This window comes from Microcaecilia unicolor, chromosome 2 (genome assembly GCF_901765095.1).
Source record: "Microcaecilia unicolor chromosome 2, aMicUni1.1, whole genome shotgun sequence".
Classification (NCBI taxonomy): Eukaryota; Metazoa; Chordata; class Amphibia; order Gymnophiona; family Siphonopidae; genus Microcaecilia; species Microcaecilia unicolor.
The window spans coordinates 487,497,502-487,518,624 of record NC_044032.1 but is presented as its reverse complement, the minus strand read 5'-3'; the positions used below and the strand labels follow the sequence as shown (position 1 = coordinate 487,518,624).

The following is a 21,123-nucleotide window of genomic DNA, read 5'->3' as shown; positions in this document are numbered from 1 at the left end:
AATTGTTAATTCGGAAGAGGATTGTGAAAAATTACAAGAGGACCTTACAAGACTGGGAGACAGTGTCTAAATGGCAGATGACGTTTAATGTGAGCAAGTGCAAAGTGATGCATATGGGAAAGAGGAACCCGAATTATAGCTATGTAATGCAAGGTTCCATGTTAGGAATCACCGACCACGGGATCTAGGCGTAGTCGTTGAAACCCTCTGCTCAGTGTGCGGCAGCGGCTAAGAAAGCAAATAGAATGTTAGGTATTATTAGGAAAGGAATAGAAAACAAAAATGATGACGTTATAATACCCATGTACCGCTCCATGGTGTGACCGCACCTTGAATATTGTGTTCAATTCTGGTCACCGCCTCAAAAACTATATAGTGGAATTGGCGACAAAAATGATAAAGGGGATGGGACGACTTCCGTATGAGGAAAGGCTGAAGCAGCTAGGGCTCTTCAGCTTGGAGAAAAGACACCTGAGGGGAGATATGATAGAGGTCTATAAAATAAGTAGAATGGAACGGGGAGTCATGAATCGTTTGTTTACTCTTTCCAAAAATACTAGGACTAGGGAACATGGAATGAAGCTACAAAGTAGTAAATTTAAAACGAATCGGAGAAAAGTTTTCTTCACTCAACGTGTAATTAAATTCTGGAATTCGTTGCCAGAGAATGTGGTAAAGACGGTTAGCTTAGAGGGGTTTAAAAAAGGTTTGGACGGCTTCCTAAAGGAAAAGTCCATAGACCATTATTAAAATGGACTTGGGGAAAATCCACTGCTTATTTCTGGGAGAAGCAGCATAAAATAACTTTTTTGGGATCTTGCCAGGTACTTGTGACCTGGATTAGCCACTGTTGGAAACAGGATTTCGGCGCTTGATGGACCTTTGGTCTGTCCCAGTATGGCAATACTTATGTACTTTTATCAAACAGCTTTAAATCAATTTACTACATACTTGTCCCCTTTATTAACACACAAATTTAAGTTCCTAACTCTACTAAAGCTCCAGATATTTTTAAATATTTTAAAGTTTGGAATACAGACCTATAATTTCCCAATTTAACCCAGAGAATGTCCTGGAAGCGAGGTTTTTTCCCTGCCCTGCAGTCATTACAGTACCAGCTGCCATCAGGCATCTCAATGTTCAGACAGTCCGGGTGAAAAGCTGCTGGACATGATTCACAACACAACAGGCTCCCTCCTACAGAGAAGCAGTGAAACAAAGTAAATAACTCACCTTGCGTTACTAATGAAAAGGTGTGAGCTAAATTAAAGAAATAATAATAATAATAATTAGCTTTTGTAACAATGGAAACACCATGAAATGTATAAAGGCCTCACACAGTACGTCTGTCTTCGAAATATAGCAAACTATGTACTAGGTATCATCTGTAGAGAGTGGGATGTAGTAGACAAAGTAGAGGATTTCCTCATATGAGCTCTCTGAGCTCAGAAAATATTGGGTTATTTCTGGCAAGTGTAAACATCTTATATAGCCACTACATCCTAAGTCCCTTCACTGTATAACAAAGGGATCCTAAGTCAACTCTCCACAAAGGTTAGTGGAATTATCCTTCTTTGCATGGAGAATCCCCATTAGAGGTAAATAACTTATGTTTCTTCATGCACAAGAAGGATGAATCAACCATACAAGTGGGGAATCCCACAGCTAAGAGTTGCCTTATTTCATCTGATTTTCATTGTAAGGCAACCTGGAAAGTAATGAAGTGAAGAGATGTGAATGGCATATCATGTTGCAACTCTACATATTTCTTGAATGGAAACTGACAAAAGACAGGCAACCAATATTGTCATGCCTGCACTGGAGCCCTTTTATTGCATCTGAGTACATCTACTCTTGGATATTATTTCTTCTAAAATATGAAATGGTACTTCTGCTATTTTTCCAACAAATTTGGGATAGGGAAATGTCTCAGGCTATGAGGTACTTCTAGGAAGGATAGCCCTGTTAACTTTCTCTTATCAGACCACACCTCCTCCCATGAATAGTCAGAATATTTCAAGCCTGAAAAAGTAATGATAGAATATTCCAGAAGGTCTAGAGCTACTTGAGGATCTTGTACTAGAGGGCCAATGTGTTGCATGTATTGCTATAGACTGCTAACTTGTATGTCTGATTAACCTTGCAAAGTCATGTTGATAGAGAAAGAAGCAATATCCATTTTAGTATACCTATATCCATTCCAGTATTTTCAGCTTTTAGATTTTACTAGATCACTTTTTAAGTATGTTTTACCCAGAGCTTAAAAGCACTACAACCACGATTCAGTATTAAAAATCACCTCTGTCCAATAAGGGTAAAGGTCATTGTCATCAGAGTAAAATTTAAAAAGTGCTAGAAAAATCTAAATAAAAGCCTGGTTTTCATTTCTTTCTTTGTTAATATGGAACTATACACTACTATTGTAAACAAAAAGATATATCAGTTAAAATGCAAATCAAATTTTACATTTGACAATCATACATGTCTAAACATATTTGGCAAAATATGGTGAAGGAAAATTTAATTAGTCTGTTAACAGCAACAAATGCATAAGCTATATAAGATGTTTTGCATTAAGGGAAAACCAAACTGCTCTCCTGTAGCAGGTGTTTTCTGAGGACAGCAGGGTAACACCATCAAACATAGCCCAGTGCATTAAAAAAACAAACAAAAAAAAACCTACACTGCCTTATCAGAGCCTTCACATCTTTGCAAAATTTTCATGTTCTGCTGTCTAAAAAATATAATTCAAAATGCATTAAAGCAGAAGTTTGTTTCCCTGATCTATACAACATACCCTACATTTTCAATAGGAAAGAACAATTATACACAAATATAATTCAAAGCCTTGATTGCATCAAATGACTAAAAATATAGTAGAAGTCTCTTCTGCAGCAACAGCCATGGTTCATCTACGATGTCTAGCAACATTTCAAATTGGATGGTGCAATTTTGTCCATGCTTCTTGGCAAAATAGCTGGATTTTAAATTGCTAGAGTAGGACAATGGACTACAATCCAAGTTTTCCCACAGAGTTTCTACTCCATGCAGGTCTTGGGATATGACTGGATCACTGAAGGTCACTTTACTTTAGTCTTTTCTAAGTCACTCCACTGTTTTTGTTTAGGATCACTGTCCTGCTGAAAGGTCATTCTTGCCATCAGTCCCAGGTCCATGGCAGACTGGAAAAGATTTACCTCAAGGATCTGTCTCTTCTTTGGTGTCATCCATCTTTCCTTTATCATTTTATCATCCTCACTTTAATAGTTCCTTAGCTCTTGTTTGTCCTGTTTGTCTGTCCTAATTAGATTGTAAGCTCTGTCGAGCAGGGACTGTCTTCATGTTCAAGTGTACAGCGCTCCGTACGTCTAATAGCGCTTTAGAAATGATAAGTAGTAGTAATAGTAGTCCTTTGATCTTCACAGGTCTCCTCGTCCCCACTGCTGCAAATGATCCCCCAAACAAAATGCTTTTACCGCCATACTTTTATGTACGGATGGTGTTAGGATAACATGATATGTTTATTCTATACCACACATCACTTAGCATTAAGACCAAAAGGTTCTACTTTGGACCCAGACTAGAAAACCATCTCCCACATGCAAACACTATGTGGCTCACCATATGGCTTTTCTAATTAGATTGTAAGCTCTGTCGAGCAGGGACTGTCTCTTCATGTTCAAGTGTACAGCGCTATAGAAATGATAAGTAGTAGTAGTAGTTTTCTTCAGCAGTGGTTTTTCATGCTACCCTTCTGTACAGTTCATAGAATAATCTTGATACTGCTTAATAGTCAGCATTTTCCACATGCTCAACCAAAGACACTGTACTTCTTGTAAAATAATCTTAGTTCTCACAATGATCTCTCTTAGAAGCTTCCTTAACACACCGTTGTTGACTTTAGAGGGATGGCTGAGGCAGTGTCTTGGTGTTGCTAGACTGTTTCTGCTTGACAGACCTGATATGCCAAGGGATATTCAAACAGTACAATTTCCCTATTGTATTTCCCAATTCTGTACATTTCAAGAACTTTATCCCACAGTTCTTTTGGTAGCACCATGTTCTGCATATATAGACCTTTACTTTGAAATCTTTTCAAATAACAAAAACAGCTTGATTCTTTATCCAGGAGTATACAGATTAGCTCAGCTGCTCTGACTGGACATAGGGGAATTCTATTTAACTTATTATGAGCCTTAAGTTATTTTTTGCAGTTGCATTGGGTTACTAAGACAAAAGTTGTAAAGAACTAAACGCAAGCAAGACTTAATTTTCTTATTTTTAATGAATATTTCTACAATTATTCTTATATGCTTGAAGCGTAGAGTATGCTGTATGAATCAGTGAAAAACTCCTACATGAATGCATTTGAACTGCATTTTTCAGACAGCAGAATGTTAAAACTGGAAAAGGCTGGAACACTTCTACAAGGCAGCGCTATATAAATGCTAAATAGTAGTAGTAGTAATTCTTGATGTTTACAGCTATCCAGCACAGTAATATGTGCATATCCAAAACTTCCTGTGCTGGCATTTGTCACATGAGAACACTTCAGTTCTAAGCCAAATGTTGAAGAAGCCAACTCCTAAGGCAGGCAGGCAGGCATTTGAGGGGACACCTATTAGAAATATACAACTTTGCTTTTTCCAACTACAAGCAAGATATCAAGCCCTCACTGATGGGAATCTCTAGCTACAAGTTGCAATAAACAAGAGAAGAGAAAAAAAAGAAAAAAAATCCTGTGAACAAGAAATAACTTTTTTAAACTATGAAGGCAACTTGAAAAGAAGGATAAAAAGTGTTCCAGAGGTACAGCTGGATCTTCAAGACAGCTTAACCAAACCATCATGTATCCCTCTGCAAGCCTTATCATGATGGAAATGCGCAGACAGAAATCGATGTTGCAGCTCCAGGGAGGCTGATCACATGGGCTACTGATGTCGCCATGGCTCTGAATTACTAACCTTGACACACCCCTCCACGGTCAACCTTGCCTGGATATTAATGAAGGAGATGCAATCTGCTAGCCAGTTGCACAGTCTATGCTTCAGAATACCAGTCCTAAAAAGTTTGTTAGGGCAAAAAGAATGAAAATCATTGTGAATGTTCTAAGTACTTTACTCCAGAACACTGCTACTTAACTGTTCTAGAATTAGTTTGTCAGCCAAACAATCTCTGACAAACTTTAGAGGATTTCAGACTACCCTTAGATCTAGAAAGGTAGCTGTTGATGTTCTGAGAAGACCAAAGACCCCAGACACAGAATCTATTTAAACCAGGGGTTCTTAAGCCAGTCCTCAGGACACACCAAGCCAAATTGGTTTTCAAGATATCCACAATGAACATGCATAAGATAAATTTCCAAGCACTGCCTCCACTGAATGCAAATCTATCTCATGCATATTCATTATGGGTACCCTGACAACCTGACTGGCTAGGTGTGTTCCAAAGACTAGGTTGAGAACCCCTGATCTGTATGATCACTCCAACCTCAGTTATACCAAATGTTAGAACAATCTGAGGAACTTAGAACTGAGTATCTTTGACTAAATCTGATTGGGGTAACCACCAGGTCAAGGAGTTGCTGAGCTGTTGAGCGAATTAGACGTTATCCTGAAAGCTCTGAGTAGTTTAATGTCACTGGAACTTAAGTTCTCTGGTTTCACCTCATTAAGGAAGTTACATAAACTTTTGAGGTCACTTGGCCCAACAAGCATAACATACATTATCCTTACCCAAGGAAGAAATGCTTTTACTTGAGCCTTGTCTAGCAGAGGTAATGGACTTATGTGGAACTTGGGATAATTTATAATGACTCCTATTAAACAACTGAATAGTTGGTGCATTAATTTTGCGGAACCTTTCCAAAATACACTTGCAATCAACCAAGAGTCTGCATGAAGAACAGTTAGACCAGTAGGACGAGAACCAGAGAAGCCTGGCTCAAATCCCACTATAGCTCCTTGTGACCTTGGGCAAGTCGCTTAACCCTAGACCTGATTACTCAAGTGACCCTGAATTACCCTAGCCTGGTGATCATGGGAGACTTCAATCTACACATCAAAACCCTAGATACCACCACAGCTGCCTTCTTGGACACAATGACAGCACCAGGATATACACAGGTGATCAATTCTCCAACCCATGAGAAGGGTCACATACTAGACCTGGTATTCTACAAAGGTGTGGATATCCAAAAATTCTGGGATTAACAGTATTGAAATAACATCCCTATCGTGGTCAGACCATTTTCTAATTAAATTCTCCCGAAATGCCCACCTAAAACAAACAGCACCTCCCAGAGTTTGGAAGGAGATTAGAGACAAAAAAAAAAGCTGACCGCTCAGAATTTCCTAGAGGCCTTGGACTATCCACATATGGATGAAAAGACAACAACAGTGTCATAACAAGCTGACATCTGGAATACACACTTAGCCAAGACCTTAGAGAAAACAGCACCACTAAAAAAAAGGTCTTATATGCCCCACTCACAAACGCTCACCTTGGTTTTCTCCAGAACTTCGGATCCTTAAATGTGAAGGACGAAAACTTGAAAGGAGATGGTGCAAATCTTGCCTGGATGAAGACAGACTAAACTGTAGGAAGCACATGGCAAAGTACCACCAAGCCTTAATAGCAACCAAAAAACAGTAGTCCTCTCAATGCATTGCACAGGCTGCCAATTCAACCAAGCAATTGTTCAGTATAGTAAACAGCCTATTGCAGCCCCAACAACAGAACCAGCCTGCCCAGTCTAAACTGAACTGCATGATTTTGCTGCATATTTTGCCAACAAAATTAAAAGTCTCCGCTAGGATTCACAGGCAATCCCACCCAGTCCTCAACCAGTCAACCAGGGGTGAACAAACCCCCCCTCCTGACACAGACAGATGGGATACTTTTAACCCAATGACAGAGACCCTTGATAAAATCCTAAGAGACCTTTGACCAACTACCTGCTCCCTTGATCCCTGCCCATCAAAGATAGTGCAGCAGGCAAGTATGGGCCTCATAGAAGGCGCCACAAAAATTGTGAACACCTCTCTTTCTAATGGGCAGCTACCAACAGCATTAAAAAGGGCAGTGGTCCACCCTCTACTGAAGAAAGACTAAGGAGACTAGGGCTTTTTAGCTTGGAGAAGAGACGGCTGAGGGGAGACATGATAGAGATATATAAAATAATGAGTGGAGTGGAACAGGTGGATGTGAAGCGTCTGTTCACGCTTTCCAAAAATACTAGGACTAGGGGGCATGCAATGAAACTACAGTTTAGTAAATTTAAAACAAATCGGAGAAAATGTTTCTTCACCCAACGCTTAATTAAACTCTGGAATTCGTTGCCGGAGAACGTGGTGAAGGCGGTTAGCTTGACAGAGTTTAAAAAGGGGTTAGACGGTGTCCTAAAGGACAAGTCCATAAACCACTACTAAATGGACTTGGGAAAAATCCACAATTCCAGGAATAACATGTATAGAATGTTTGTACATTTGGGAAGCTGCCAGGTACCCTTGGCCTGGATTGGCCGCTGTCGTGGATAGGATGCTAGGCTCAATGGACCCTTGGTCTTTTCCTAGTGTGGCATTACTTATGTACTTATGAAGAAAAACAACCTTGACCAGGAGAAACTAGAAAGTTACAGGCCAGTATCCAACATCCCGTTTCTATGGAAAATCATAGAACAAACAGTCTGTGTGGTTAGAAAAGAGAAACTGGCTAGATCCATGTCAATCTGGATTCAGACCTGGTTATGGTACAGAAAAGGTCCTCGTATCCCTACTAGATGATCTTCACAGAAACTGAGACAAGGAATTCGCCTCGATGTTAGTACTGCTTGACTTCTCAGCAGCTTTTGACATTGTGGATCATGATATCATGCTAGCACGACTGACAAACAGGTATCAATGGAACAGTACTTGCTTGGTTCAGATCCTATCAGACAGGCAACAATCCATAATGTTTGGCAGCAACTCATCATCACCATGGACAATGATCTGCGGGGTACCACAAGGATCGATACTGTCACCTATTCTGTTCAATATCTACCTCAAGCTACTAGCTGAGCTGATTCGGACACTGGACATACAGTTTTACATCTATGCGGATGATGTGCAGCTACTCATACCCATTGAACCTGACTTACCTACAGCCTTGAATAAACTGATTACCTAACATCAATTCAAGATTGAGCTAAACACAACAAACTCTGCTTGAACCCAAGTAAAACCGAGCTTCTCTGGGTCTCCAACACAAGTGGAGATACCTGACATCAAAATCCCTTTTGGGAAGTACGAACTCCCCCCTCAAATCAAAAGTCAGGAACCTTGGAATACAGTTAGATTCAACACTTACTCTGACTCCCTAAATCCAACCAACCTTCAAGAGCTGCTTCTACTATTTGCGACAGCTATGCTGCCTCTCTCCTTACATCGAGAAGGTAAATCTTATCCCAGTTGTACATGCCATAACAACATCAAGACTGGATTACTGCAATGCACTATACAATGGTCTGACTACAAAGGGCCTGCAACAGCTCCAGTTGATTCAGAATGCAGCAGCAAGACTCAGAAGGTTGCAAGCGACGTGACCATATCAAACCATTTTTGCAAAACCTTCATTGGCTACCAATACAAGGCTAAATTTAAAATATGTCTGATCTTCAAGGCCCTGAAAGGAAATGGCCCAGAGTACCTGAAAAATAGGATGATCCTCCACATACTGCCAAGGACACTAAGGTCTTCCCAAGGACTTTCACTAACCACATTCTCTCCAAAACACATTATACGATGTGATACCCGCAAGCAAGCCTTCTCCGGAGTAGCCCCCACACTTTGGAATGCACTGCCTGAAAGGCTGTGCTTAACACAAGACTATCTCTACTTCAGGAAGCAGGTGAAAACTTGGCTCTTCAACCAGGCCTTTAATGGAAGAAGTAACTAACTCGTTAGTCTCACTCACACACACGAGTGACTCAGGCTGCATATACTGCAGCAGGACATGTTTATCCACTCCTACTTAGCTGAGATAATACTTAACCATTTCTCTAACCTCATGTGCAACTTTCTTTAAATCAATCACCTTACTTTCTAACTCTTCCTACTTTCTTACCTATCTATATGTTACATCTTTGCTTTACCCTTCACTATCAATTATAATGTTCTATTACGTATTGTGTTGACATTGTAAGTAGTATACCATGCCATACTTTGTACTGTTTTTGAATATTTTTACTGTTGTAATTGTCTATTGCTCATGTTTGATCTATTCTTACTGTACACCGCCTTGAGTGAATTCCTTCAAAAAGGCGGCAAATAAATCCTAATAAATAAATAATGCCCCCCCCCCCCCCCCCATCATTGCCTTAAGTACAAACTCAGATTGTGAGTTCCCCTAGGACAAAAAAATACCTGCTGTACCTGAATGAATGTAACTCATCTTGGACTACAAATGAACAGGGTATAAGCCAAATCAAAATAATCAATTAATTACCTGCAGTTTATACAGTTGCTATTACCATAGTTAACTATTTGATGAAAACTCACAGAGGATATATTAAGCCGAAGGGCAGAATGTAATACTGGGGTTGGTGTTTCCCCATTAGTCAGGAAGCCTTCTAGCCACTATACACAGACCACCTTGTAAGAGGCTATACAAAGAAGGGGGTCTCCTATATTTATGTACACCCTTACAGGATCTTGTGCACAGGCACTATCATACCTTCCTTGGGAGTATGGGAAAGGGGAACTTTAGAAACTCAACAATACCCAGCATATCTGCTCTGATTCAGAAAATGTTCAGAAAAGGGTGATGGCAATGACAAAAGGAATGGAACACCTCCCTTATGAAGGGAGGCTTAACAAGTTAGGGCTCTTCAGCTTGGAAAAAAGACAGGGGAGATAAGACAGAAGTTTATAACATTATGAGTGGAGTGGAACAGTTAAATAGGAAATTATTTAATTTTTCAAAAAACACAAAGACATGAGAAAAATATGAAACTAATGACCAGCAGAATGAACACAAATAGTACTGGGTTGTTTTTCATGCAGCACATAAATAAGCTGTGGAATCTGGAGAATATGGTCAAGGTAACTAACATAACAGGATACAAAGGCGGTTTTGGCTGTTTTGAAGAATAAGTCCACAAAAACTATTAGCGAAGTAGTCTTTGGAGAGCCAGTGCTCATCCCTAGAAATGAACTATGAGAAATAGATCAACCTTTAGGGATGTACTAGGTATTTGTGATCCACAACTACTTGTGCAGTTTGGATGCTGAACTTGATGTACCTTGGCCTGATTCAGCATGGCTTTTCTTGGATTCTTATATGCTCATCTTCTTTCTCTAAAGAAAACTGAATAGTCTTGGCCATTTTTCAAACACCTTTTCTGAGAAGTCCACTGATCTATAAGGGATCCTCAGGAGCACTCATATTCTGTGTGGTAACTCAGCGTATGGGCTTAGCTAACAGACAAGGCCTCTACAAGGACATCCCTTATCTTTTAGACAACATTATGATGCAGATCAGTAACTTGGTGCAGCTTCCTGCTCCAGTTCACTAGAAATAAACATCAAGACAACCCGCACCAATACACTTCAGTGCTGTGGTGTTGATTGATGTTGAAGCTTCAGGCAGGGTATGAATCTCAAGAATGGGCTATATGAAAGCCTGCCTCAATTCCAGTGATAATGCAAGGTATTGAGGCAGGAATTAACAGTACATACTTGATCCTTCACTCCAGCTCCTCAACAGCTACTGAGATATAGTGGCCTACAGTAGGAGCAATTCTTTTTTTGAGCATCTGGTGTGGAACTGTAGCCTGAATGGGACCCTTGGAGGCTGTCTAACCTTCCATGGAACTGAAGAGCTTGAGAGGTGCTCCACATGGAGATGCCTCAGTAGAATGCATCCAGCTGCCAGTATCTCCAGACTGCCAGCATTATACTCTTACAAGAACCAGTGTGGACAATTCTCATCCTCTGCTTAATGTACAGCACTGAAATCCTAATAAATCACTATTCAAAGACTTCGAGAAGTTTTGTCAATGGACATCATGATGCCCTCCATCAACGCCTGGCCTCAAGGGTGAGCAACATAATCTGCATACCGCTGAAGGTCCTTATCACATGGGAGGTCTCCAGTGCCAATGCAAATGGATCGGACCTATTTGAACTTTCTTATGCTCCTCCAGGCCATGAAGCCCTCTAGATGATGGAAGCTGACGCACAATGACACTTAAAGGAATTGTGATTGGAGATATGGCTCTTTGGAGTGTGGATTCCTCCACCAGAGGATGAGGAACTGAGGCTTTTCAAACCATGGGGAGCAATGGATCTGATACATGGTGTCCTATCTTTTTGGGCAGGACAGTGACTGACAGAGAGGACTCCCAGTTCTTCACCTGATCATCTTTCAAGATCATCTGTCACAGCCTTTAAATCTAGACTGAAAGCCGACCTCTTTAACATTGCTTTTGACTCGTAACCACTTGTAACCACTCGCCTCCACCTACCCTCCTCTCTTCCTTCCCGTTCACATTAATTGATTTGATTTGCTTACTTTATTTATTTTTTGTCTATTAGATTGTAAGCTCTTTGAGCAGGGACGGTCTTTCTTCTATGTTTGTGCAGCGCAACGTACGCCTTGTAGCGCTATAGAAATGCTAAATAGTAGTAGTAGTAGTAGCCTCTCTAGGAGGAGATTCGTAGTTCATGACCTCAAACATCTCAGTCCTAGGCTCGTCCTACAACTCCAAACGAATGGGAATGGCAGTCTCTGTTTCCTGCACAAAACCTGGAAACGAACAGCATTCAGGTGGAGACTTTCTCCTTTCCTCTGGGAGAGGTCAGATGGGATGCCATAGCACTCCTCCTCCGAGAAGTACTGTGGATCCTCATCAGACTCCCATGAGCAATCCTCATCACTATCAGTGAAAAACTCCTCAAGGGAGGGTCAAGACCAAGCCTGCCTTGAAACAGAGAAGCCGTATTATTGAGAAGGGCATCAAGGAATGGATTCCAATCTCAACTCCAGTGAAATTTCCTCCATCAACCTCGAGAGGTGTGCCCACACAAGCAGCAGTTGATAGCAGTGCCACAAGCATTGGAGACCTCACTGCCAGCTGAGGGCCTTGCGAGGCAGCAGGAAGTGGCAGTGCTGATGCAACCCAGATGTCCATGCATACTGCTGAAAACCCCCCACCATGAGCTCAGAGAGCATGGCCTGGATGCGCTCATTAAGAGAGGCCATCGGGAAAGGCTGGGGTGCTGGCACAGAGACAGACTGCTAAACTACCAGGGTAAAGATGGGTGTCTGTCCCACACTCTTGCAGCAGGACGGAAGGCACTCATTTATGCACTGTGGGAACACGGCACATGCTCAAAAAAGCTATTTTTAACTGTTTAAGCTCCGCACTGGGCGAAGTGGATGACGTCACCCACATCTGAGAATATGGCCTGCTTGTTCTGAGAGAATTACACTCGCCACTTCATCAGGCTTTTGTCAAAAACTACCCATCAGTGAGGAATTCATATTCTGCTTGTCCATAGAAAAAGTGAGCTAAAGGAAACAAAATAAAAATGCATTATTCCTATCAATGACCAAAGTAGATTTAGTAAAAGAAGAACTGATGAAAAATGGAGACAAAAAGGAAAGAGTTCAACAATTAAATATACTTGGTCCTGCTGTGTTTAACATAAGTATATTAACTAAATGGATTAATTTGTGGTGAAATATATTTTGATAAAAGACTCATGAACATCTTGATAAATAGTGTTATAAAAAGTGTTATAGAACTTAAAATGACGCTTTATTTATATGCAGAGTATGCAAAGTCATCTTACCTTTGGAGCACACAAAACACCAGCTCACATTGACATGCGCATGATGACTGATTCCCTTCTTGGCTGCAAAATGGTTGGTGCAGACAATGTTGGTTGAAGAAATCATTGAACATCCTGCTGCCATACAAACATCACCTCCATGGTACGCAACTGGGCAGCGAACACAGCGTATCATTTTGCCTGTCATAAATACACAATACTCAGTGCAATAAACTTGATCAAGTTCCATTCCAGTGTTCAAAATAAGCAAAAAAAAAAAAATAAAAAGTTTAGGTGATAACATGAAACAGAGATCTATAGTACCTAACAAACACAAACAGCGAATGCTACATACCTGTAGAAGGTATTCTCAGAGGACAGCGGGCTGATTGTTCTCACTGATGGGTGACGTCCACGGCAGCCCCCTCCAACCGGAAACTTCACTAGCAAAGGCCTTTGCTAGTCCTCGCGCGCCCATGCGCACCGCGCATGCGCGGCCGTCTTCCCGCCCAAACCGGCTCGTGTTCGTCAGTCCCATATGTAGCAAGACAAAGACAAGGGAAGACACAACTCCAAAGGGGAGGCGGGCGGGTTTGTGAGAACAATCAGCCTGCTGTCCTCGGAGAATACCTTCTACAGGTATGTAGCATTCGCTTTCTCCGAGGACAAGCAGGCTGCTTGTTCTCACTGATGGGGTATCCCTAGCCCCCAGGCTCACTCAAAACAACAAACATGGTTAATTGGGCCTCGCAACGGCGAGGACATAACTGAGATTGACCTAAAAACTTATCCAACTAACTGAGAGTGTAGCCTGGAACAGAATAAAACATGGGCCTAGGGGGGTGGAGTTGGATTCTAAACCCCGAACAGATTCTGAAGCACTGATTGCCCGAACCGACTGTCGCGTCAAGTATCCTGCTGTAGGCAGTAATGAGATGTGAATGTGTGGACAGATGACCACGTCGCAGCTTTGCAGATCTCTTCAATAGTGGCTGACTTCAAGTGGGCCACTAACGCAGTCATGGCTCTGACATTATGAGCCGTGACATGACCCTCAAGAGCCAGCCCAGCCTGGGCGTAAGTGAAGGAAATGCAATCTGCTGGATATGGTGCGTTTCCCCACAGCCACTCCCCTCCTGTTGGGATCAAAAGAAAAACAATTGGGCGGACTGTCTGTTGGGCTGTGTCCGCTCCAGATAGAAGGCCAATGCTCTTTTGCAGTCCAATGTGTGCAGCTGACGTTCAGCAGGGCAGGAATGAGGACGGGGAAAGAATGTTGGCAAGACAATTGACTGGTTCAGATGGAACTCCGACACTACCTTCGGCAAGAACTTAGGGTGAGTGCGGAGAACATCTGTTATGATGAAACTTGGTGTAAGGGGCCTGGGCTACTAGGGCCAGAAGCTCACTGACTCTACGAGCTGAAGTAACTGCCACCAAGAAAATGACCTTCCAGGTCAAGTACTTCAGATGGGAGGAGTTCAGTGGCTCAAAAGGAGGTTTCATCAGCTGGGTGAGAACGACATTGAGATCCCATGACACTGTAGGAGGTTTGACGGGGGGCTTTGACAAAAGCAAACCTCTCATGAAGCAAACAACTAAAGGCTGTCCTGAGATCGGCTTACCTTCCACACGGTAATGGTATGCACTGATTGCGCTAAGGTGGACCCTTACAGAGTTGGTCTTGAGACCAGACTCAGACAAGTGCAGAAGGTATTCAAGCAGGGTCTGTGTAGGACAGGAGCGAGGATCTAAGGCCTTGCTGTCACACCAGACGGTAAACCTCCTCCATAAAAAGATGTAACTCCTCTTAGTGGAATCTCTCCTGGAAGCAAGCAAGACACGGGAGACACCCTCCGACAGACCCAAAGAGGCAAAGTCTACGCTCTCAACATCCAGGCCGTGAGAGCCAGAGACTGGAGGTTGGGATGCAGAAGCGCCCCTTTGTCCTGTGTGATGAGGGTCGGAAAACACTCCAACCTCCACGGTTCTTCAGAGGACAACTCCAGAAGAAGAGGGAACCAGATCTGACGCGGCCAAAAAGGAGCAATCAGAATCATGGTGCCTCGGTCTTGCTTGAGTTTCAACAAAGTCTTCCCCACCAGAGGTATGGGAGGATAAGCATACAGCAGACCTTCCCCCCAGTCCAGGAGGAAGGCATCCGATGCCAGTCGACCGTGGGCCTGAAGTCTGGAACAGAACTGAGGGACCTTGTGGTTGGCTCGAGATGCGAAGAGATCTACCAAGGGGGTGCCCCACACTTGGAAAATCTGGCGCACCACTCTGGAGTTGAGCGACCACTCGTGAGGTTGCATAATCCTGCTCAACCTGTCGGCCAGACTGTTGTTTACGCCTGCCAGATATGTGGCTTGGAGCCACATGCCGTAACGGCGAGCCCAGAGCCACATGCTGACGGCTTCCTGACACAGGGGGCGAGATCCGGTGCCCCCCTGCTTGTTGATGTAATACATGGCAACCTGGTTGTCTGTCTGAATTTGGATAATTTGATGGGACAGCCGATCTCTGAAAACCTTCAGAGCGTTCCAGATCGCTCGTAACTCCAGGAGATTGATCTGCAGATCGCATTCCTGGAGGGACCAGCTTCCTTGGGTGTGAAGTCCATCGACATGAGCTCCCCACCCCAGGAGAGACACATCCGTAGTCAGCACCTTTTGTGGCTGAGGAATTTGGAAGGGGTGTCCCAGAGTCAAATTGGTCCAAATTGTCCACCAATACAGGGATTCGTGAAAACTCGTGGACAGGTGGATCACGTCCTCTAGATCCCCAGCAGCCTGAAACCACTGGGAAGCTAGGGTCCATTGCGCAGATCGCATGTGAAGGCGTGCCATGGGAGTCACATGGACTGTGGAGGCCATGTGGCCAAGCAATCTCAACATCTGCCGAGCTGTGATCTGCTGGGACGCTCGTACCCGGGAGACGAGGGACAGCAGATTGTTGGCCCTCGTCTCCGGGAATCCAGCAGAGCTCCTATGAATTCGAGGCTCTGTACTGGGAGAAGGTGGGACTTCGGATAATTTATCACAAACCCCAGTAGCTCCAGGAGGCGAATAGTCATCTGCATGGACTGTAGAGCTCCTGCCTCGGATGTGTTCTTCACCAGCCAATCGTCGAGATAAGGGAACACATGCACTCCGAGCCTGCGAAGCGCTGCTGCTACCACAGCTAGGCACTTCGTGAACACTCTGGGCGCAGAGGCGAGCCCAAAGGGTAGCACACAGTACTGGAAGTGACGTGTGCCCAGACGAAATCAAAGATACTGTCGGTGGGCTGGCAGTATCGGGATGTGTATATAAGCATCCTTTAAGTCCAGAGAGCATAGCCAATCGTTTTGCTGAATCATGGGAAGAAGGGTGCCCAGGGAAAGCATCCTGAACTTTTCCTTGACTAGATATTTGTTCAGGGCCCTTAGGTCTAGGATGGGACGCATCCCCCCTGTTTTCTTTTCCACAAGGAAGTACCTGGAATAGAATCCCAGCCCTTCTTGCCCGGATGGCATGGGCTCGACCGCATTGGCGCTGAGAAGGGCGGAGAGTTCCTCTGCAAGTACCTGCTTGTGCTGGAAGCTGAAGGATTGAGCTCCCGGTGGGCAATTTGGAGGTTTCGAGGCCAAATTGAGGGTGTATCCTTGCCGGACTATTTGGAGGACCCACTGGTTGGAGGTTATGAGAGGCCACCTTTGGTGAAAAACTTTCAACCTCCCCCCGACCGGCAGATCGCCCGGCACAGACACTTTGACATCGGCTATGCTCTTCTGGAGCCAGTCAAAAGCTCGCCCCCTGCTTTTGCTGGGGAGCTGTGGGGCCTTGCTGAGGCGCACGCTGCTGACGAGAGCGAGCGCGCTGGGGCTTAGCCTGGGCCGCAGGCTGTCGAGAGGGAGGATTGTACCTACGCTTACCAGAAGAGTAGGGAACAGTCCTCCTTCCCCATAAAAACGTCTACCTGAAGAGGTAGATGCTGAAGGCTGCCGGCGGGAGAATTTGTCGAAAGTGTTATCCCGCTGGTGGAGCTGTTCTACCACCTGTTCGACTTTTTCTCCAAAAATGTTGTCCGCTCAGCAAGGGGAGTCTGCAATCCGCTGCTGGATTCTATTCTCCAGGTCGGAGGCACGCAGCCATGAGAGTCTGCGCATCACCACACCTTGAGCAGCGGCCCTGGACGCAACATCAAAGGTATCATATACCCCTCTGGCCAGGAATTTTCTGCACACCTTCAGCTGCCTGACCACCTCCTGAAACGGCTTGGCTTGCTCAGACGGGAGCTTGTCCACCAAGCCCGCCGACTGACGCACATTGTTCCGCATGTGAATGCTCATGTAGAGCTGGTAGGACTGAATCTTGGCCACGAGCATTGAAGAATGGTAGGCCTTCCTCCCAAAGGAGTCTAAGGTTCTAGAGTCCTTGCCCGGGGGCGCCGAAGCATGCTCCCTAGAACTCTTAGCCTTCTTTAGGGCCATATCCACCACACCAGAATCGTGAGGCAACTGATTGCGCATCAGCTTTGGGTCCCCATGGATCCGGTACTGGGACTCGATCTTCTTGGGAATGTGGGGATTAGTTAAAGGCTTGGTCCAGTTCGCCAGCAATGTCTTTTCTTTTAGGACATGATGCATGGGTACAGTGGACGCTTCCTTAGGTGGAGAAGGATAGTCCAAGAGCTCAAACATTTCAGCCCTGGGCTCATCCTCCACATCCACCGGGAAGGGGATGGCCGTAGACATCTCCCGGAAAAAGGCCGCAAAAGACAGACTCTCGGGAGGAGAAAGCTGCCTTTCAGGGGAGGGAGTGGGATCAGAAGGAAGGCCATCAGACTCCTCGTCAGAGAAATATCTGATGTCCTCCTCCTCCTCCCACGAGGCCTCACCATCGGTATCAGACACAAGTTCGTGAACCTGTGTCTGAAGCCGTGCCCAACTCGACTCCGTGGAAACACGGCCATGGTGGGAGCGTCGAGAGGTAGACTCCCTCGCCAGCACCGGCCAAGCTCCCTCCACCGACGTCGTCGGGGAGTCTTCCTGGGAGGCGGCGGCCACCGGTACCGCAAGCGGTACCGATGTTGGAGACCTCACCCCGGGCAAAGGGCCAGCCGGCGCCTCGCTCGACGGTACCGGTGGCGCAAGCACCCCCGGTACCGGAGGGGAAGGGCGCAACAGGTCTCCCAGGATCTCTGGGAGAACGGCCCGGAGACTCTCGTGCAGAGCGGCTGTGGAGAAAGACATGGAAGCCGATGCAGGTGTCGATGTCAGAGTCTGTTCTGGGCGTGGAGGCGGTTCCGGGCTGTCCAAGGTGGAGCGCATCGACACCTCCTGAACAGAGGGTGAGCGATCCTCTCAGTGCCGATGCCTACTGGGTGCCGACTCCCTCGGCGACCCAGAGCTCTCGGTACTGATGCGGGAAGGAGACCGGTGTCGATGCTTCTTTGATTTCTTCAAACGAAGCATGTCACCGGAGCTTCCCGATACCGACGAGGAGGACGTAGAATCCAGCCGTCACTTCCTCGAGGCCGAGGCCGAAGAAGGCTGGTCTCGGGGGGCTGTACCGCAGGAGCCCTCAGGGCAGGAGACCCACCCGAAGGCTCACCACCACCAGCAGGGGAATGGACAGCCCTCACCTGCACTCCAATCGAAGCACCACCGTCCGACGACATCAGCAACAGCGGAGGTCCCGGTACCACTGACGCAGCCTTCCGATGCAGAGGGTCGAAACCTCGATGCCGAGGTCGAAGACTTCGATGCTGTCGACGTCGATGCACTCGATGCCTCCGGTGCTGTCGACGACGAAGAGCCCGAGAACAACACGTTCCACTGGGCCAATCTCGCTTCCTGAGTCCTCTTCTGTAAAAGACCACAAAGACTACAGGCCTGCGGGCGGTGCCCTGCCCCCAGACACTGAAGACACGAAGCGTGCCTATCAGTGAGCGAGATTACCCAGGCGCACTGGGTGCACTTCTTGAAGCCGCTGGGAGACTGATGACATGGGCGGACAAATCACGCCGGCGAAATCAAAATTCGTGATGGCGACGAAGGCACCAAAAATAAGGGAGTGAGAAAAAACCCGTACCGAGGCCACGAAACCAGCCTACCCAGATAGCGAAAGGAAACTTACGCCGGGGAAAACAAACTGGACACACGGGAAGGGACAAAGACAAAAAGGTCTCTTTTTTTTTTTTTTACGAAAATTGCGAAGACGCGCGAGGGTCAACTTGAGGGGCACGAAACGGCGGCAAAACACGACCGTCCCGAGCGCAGACAAAAGAAGACTGACGAACACGAGCCGGTTCGGGCGGGAAGACGGCTGCGCATGCGCGGTGCGCATGGGCGCGCGAGGACTAGCAAAGGCCTTTGCTAGTGAAGTTTCCGGTTGGAGGGGGCTGCCGTGGACGTCACCCATCAGTGAGAACAAGCAGCCTGCTTGTCCTCGGAGAATTACAATTATATTCTGAAGGCTCACACGTAAGGAACAAATAAATTTCTAAGTTATATTTGAGACAATGGAAGATGAAAGTTATTTGCCTAAAATCACTAAGAGTGTCAGTAGAAGTGGAATTTGAATCCTGGCCTTACTGGTTTGCAATCTGCTTCATTAACTACTAAGTTACTATTCCTCTGCCTAAAATGTTTCCAAATATTATATTTCAAGACCATCTTGAATAAAGAAAAAAAGCAAAGATAGTTACCTGTAGCCGGTATTCTCTGAGAACAGCAGGCTGATAATCCTCACAAGTGGGGTCAGCGATCTGCGCTGGCCTGGGAACCAGCAATCAAAACAGCAAAATAACAAAGTTTGCTGGCAGTCTTCTGAATGTGACGTGCATCTGACTGTGCATGCACAAGTGCCCTACCGTGAGGCCGTGCCCCTCAGTTCAATCAAGAGCAAGAAAGAAAGATAGAGAAGACAACTCCAAGGGGAGGTGGGTGGGTTTGTGAGGAATATCAGTCTGCTGTCCTCAAAGAATACCTGCTACAGGTTAGTATCTTTGCTTTTTCCGAGGACAAGCAGGCTGAATAATCCTCACAAGTGGGGTATCCCTAGCATATAGGCTCACTCAACACAATAAACAGTGGTCAATTGGGACTTGCAACGGCAAGAACATAGATTAACCTAAAACTAAATAGAATCTAGCTGAGTGCGCAACCTGGAACAGAATAAAACGGGCCCGGGGGGGGGGGGGGGGGGGGGGGGGGGGCTGGAGTAGAGTTGGATTCTATACCCCCAAAAGATTCTGTAACACCGACTGCCACGTCGGGTATCCTGCTCAAGGCAGTACTGAGATGTGAATGTGTGGACTGAAGACCACATTGCAGCTTTGCAAATCTCCTCAGTTGAGGCTGATTAAGTGAGCCACTTACGCAGCCATGGCTCTGAAATTATGAGCCGTGACATCACCTGCCAGAGTCAGCCCAGCCTGGGCATAAGCGAATGAAATGCAATCTGCTAGCCAACTGGAAACTGTGCGTTTACCGATGGCGACTCCCCTAAGGCTATCCTGCAGCTTACCACATTAACTCCTACCCTTGATGTTCTAATCAAGTTCCAGGGCGAAGAATGTAATTTGAGAGACAGCAGTCCTCACTAGCAGATCTCCCACTGCTCTCTGTATGCCGCACTGGTTCTTCCTTGACTGCTACCAAAAGTACCTCCCAACATCCCAAGCCTGAGTGGGCTAAGACATTGATGAGGAGAGTATACTTCTTTCATTTGCCACTGCATTCATGCCTGCTCCTTCCTTTTCCAGTCTTCAGACTTCTCCTTTCACCTTCAGTTACTTAACAGCTTTCCATTTCTTGCTCGTACTTCCCTAAGTCTTCCCATTTCCCACCTCTGCCTCATTCCTTCTCCAGCCTTTAACCCACTTTCTAGATCCTCATCTCTTCACGCTGTGCTCATTCCCCCTTCCCAACCCCAGTTCCGTCCCCATCAGTCATCTTTCTCTTCACCTCGTCTCACCCCCTTATCTAGGCTCTTAATCCCTATTTTACCTCCCCCATTTCTACCTTTTCTTACTTCCATCAAAGACTTGCCCCTTTCCTTTATCGCTCACCTTCTCCATAGTCTTCTGCTCCATTCAACTACCTCCAGTCATCTCTTCTCCCTATACTTGCACTCAGTCTCACAGCTCTCCTCCACATTCCAGTTGTCCGCTGTTTCAGGAACCCCTCACACCCCCAAATTATTTTGGCGCATTCGAATTTCCAAGGTCCTCGATTTTGTTTATGAACTCCTGATTATCAGCATTCAAGTCCTCCAGGCCTCTCTGAGCCACCGCTACCTCCTCACATATAGCCATCTGA

The 21,123-nt window shown here is 45.4% G+C and overlaps 1 protein-coding gene across 1 annotated transcript in view; it reads right to left on the bottom strand.

Annotated features, from left to right (window-relative positions):
- Nucleotides 1-21,123, bottom strand: part of NSD2 (nuclear receptor binding SET domain protein 2) — a 505,993-nt gene that overhangs the window by 179,810 nt on the left and 305,060 nt on the right. The window contains exons 14-15 of the mRNA XM_030191106.1: nucleotides 12,837-13,016; nucleotides 1,041-1,197 (exon numbers count right to left, since the gene is read on the bottom strand). Coding sequence (XP_030046966.1) covers nucleotides 1,041-1,197; nucleotides 12,837-13,016 — 337 coding nt within the window. The remainder of the gene's footprint in view (nucleotides 1-1,040; nucleotides 1,198-12,836; nucleotides 13,017-21,123) is intronic.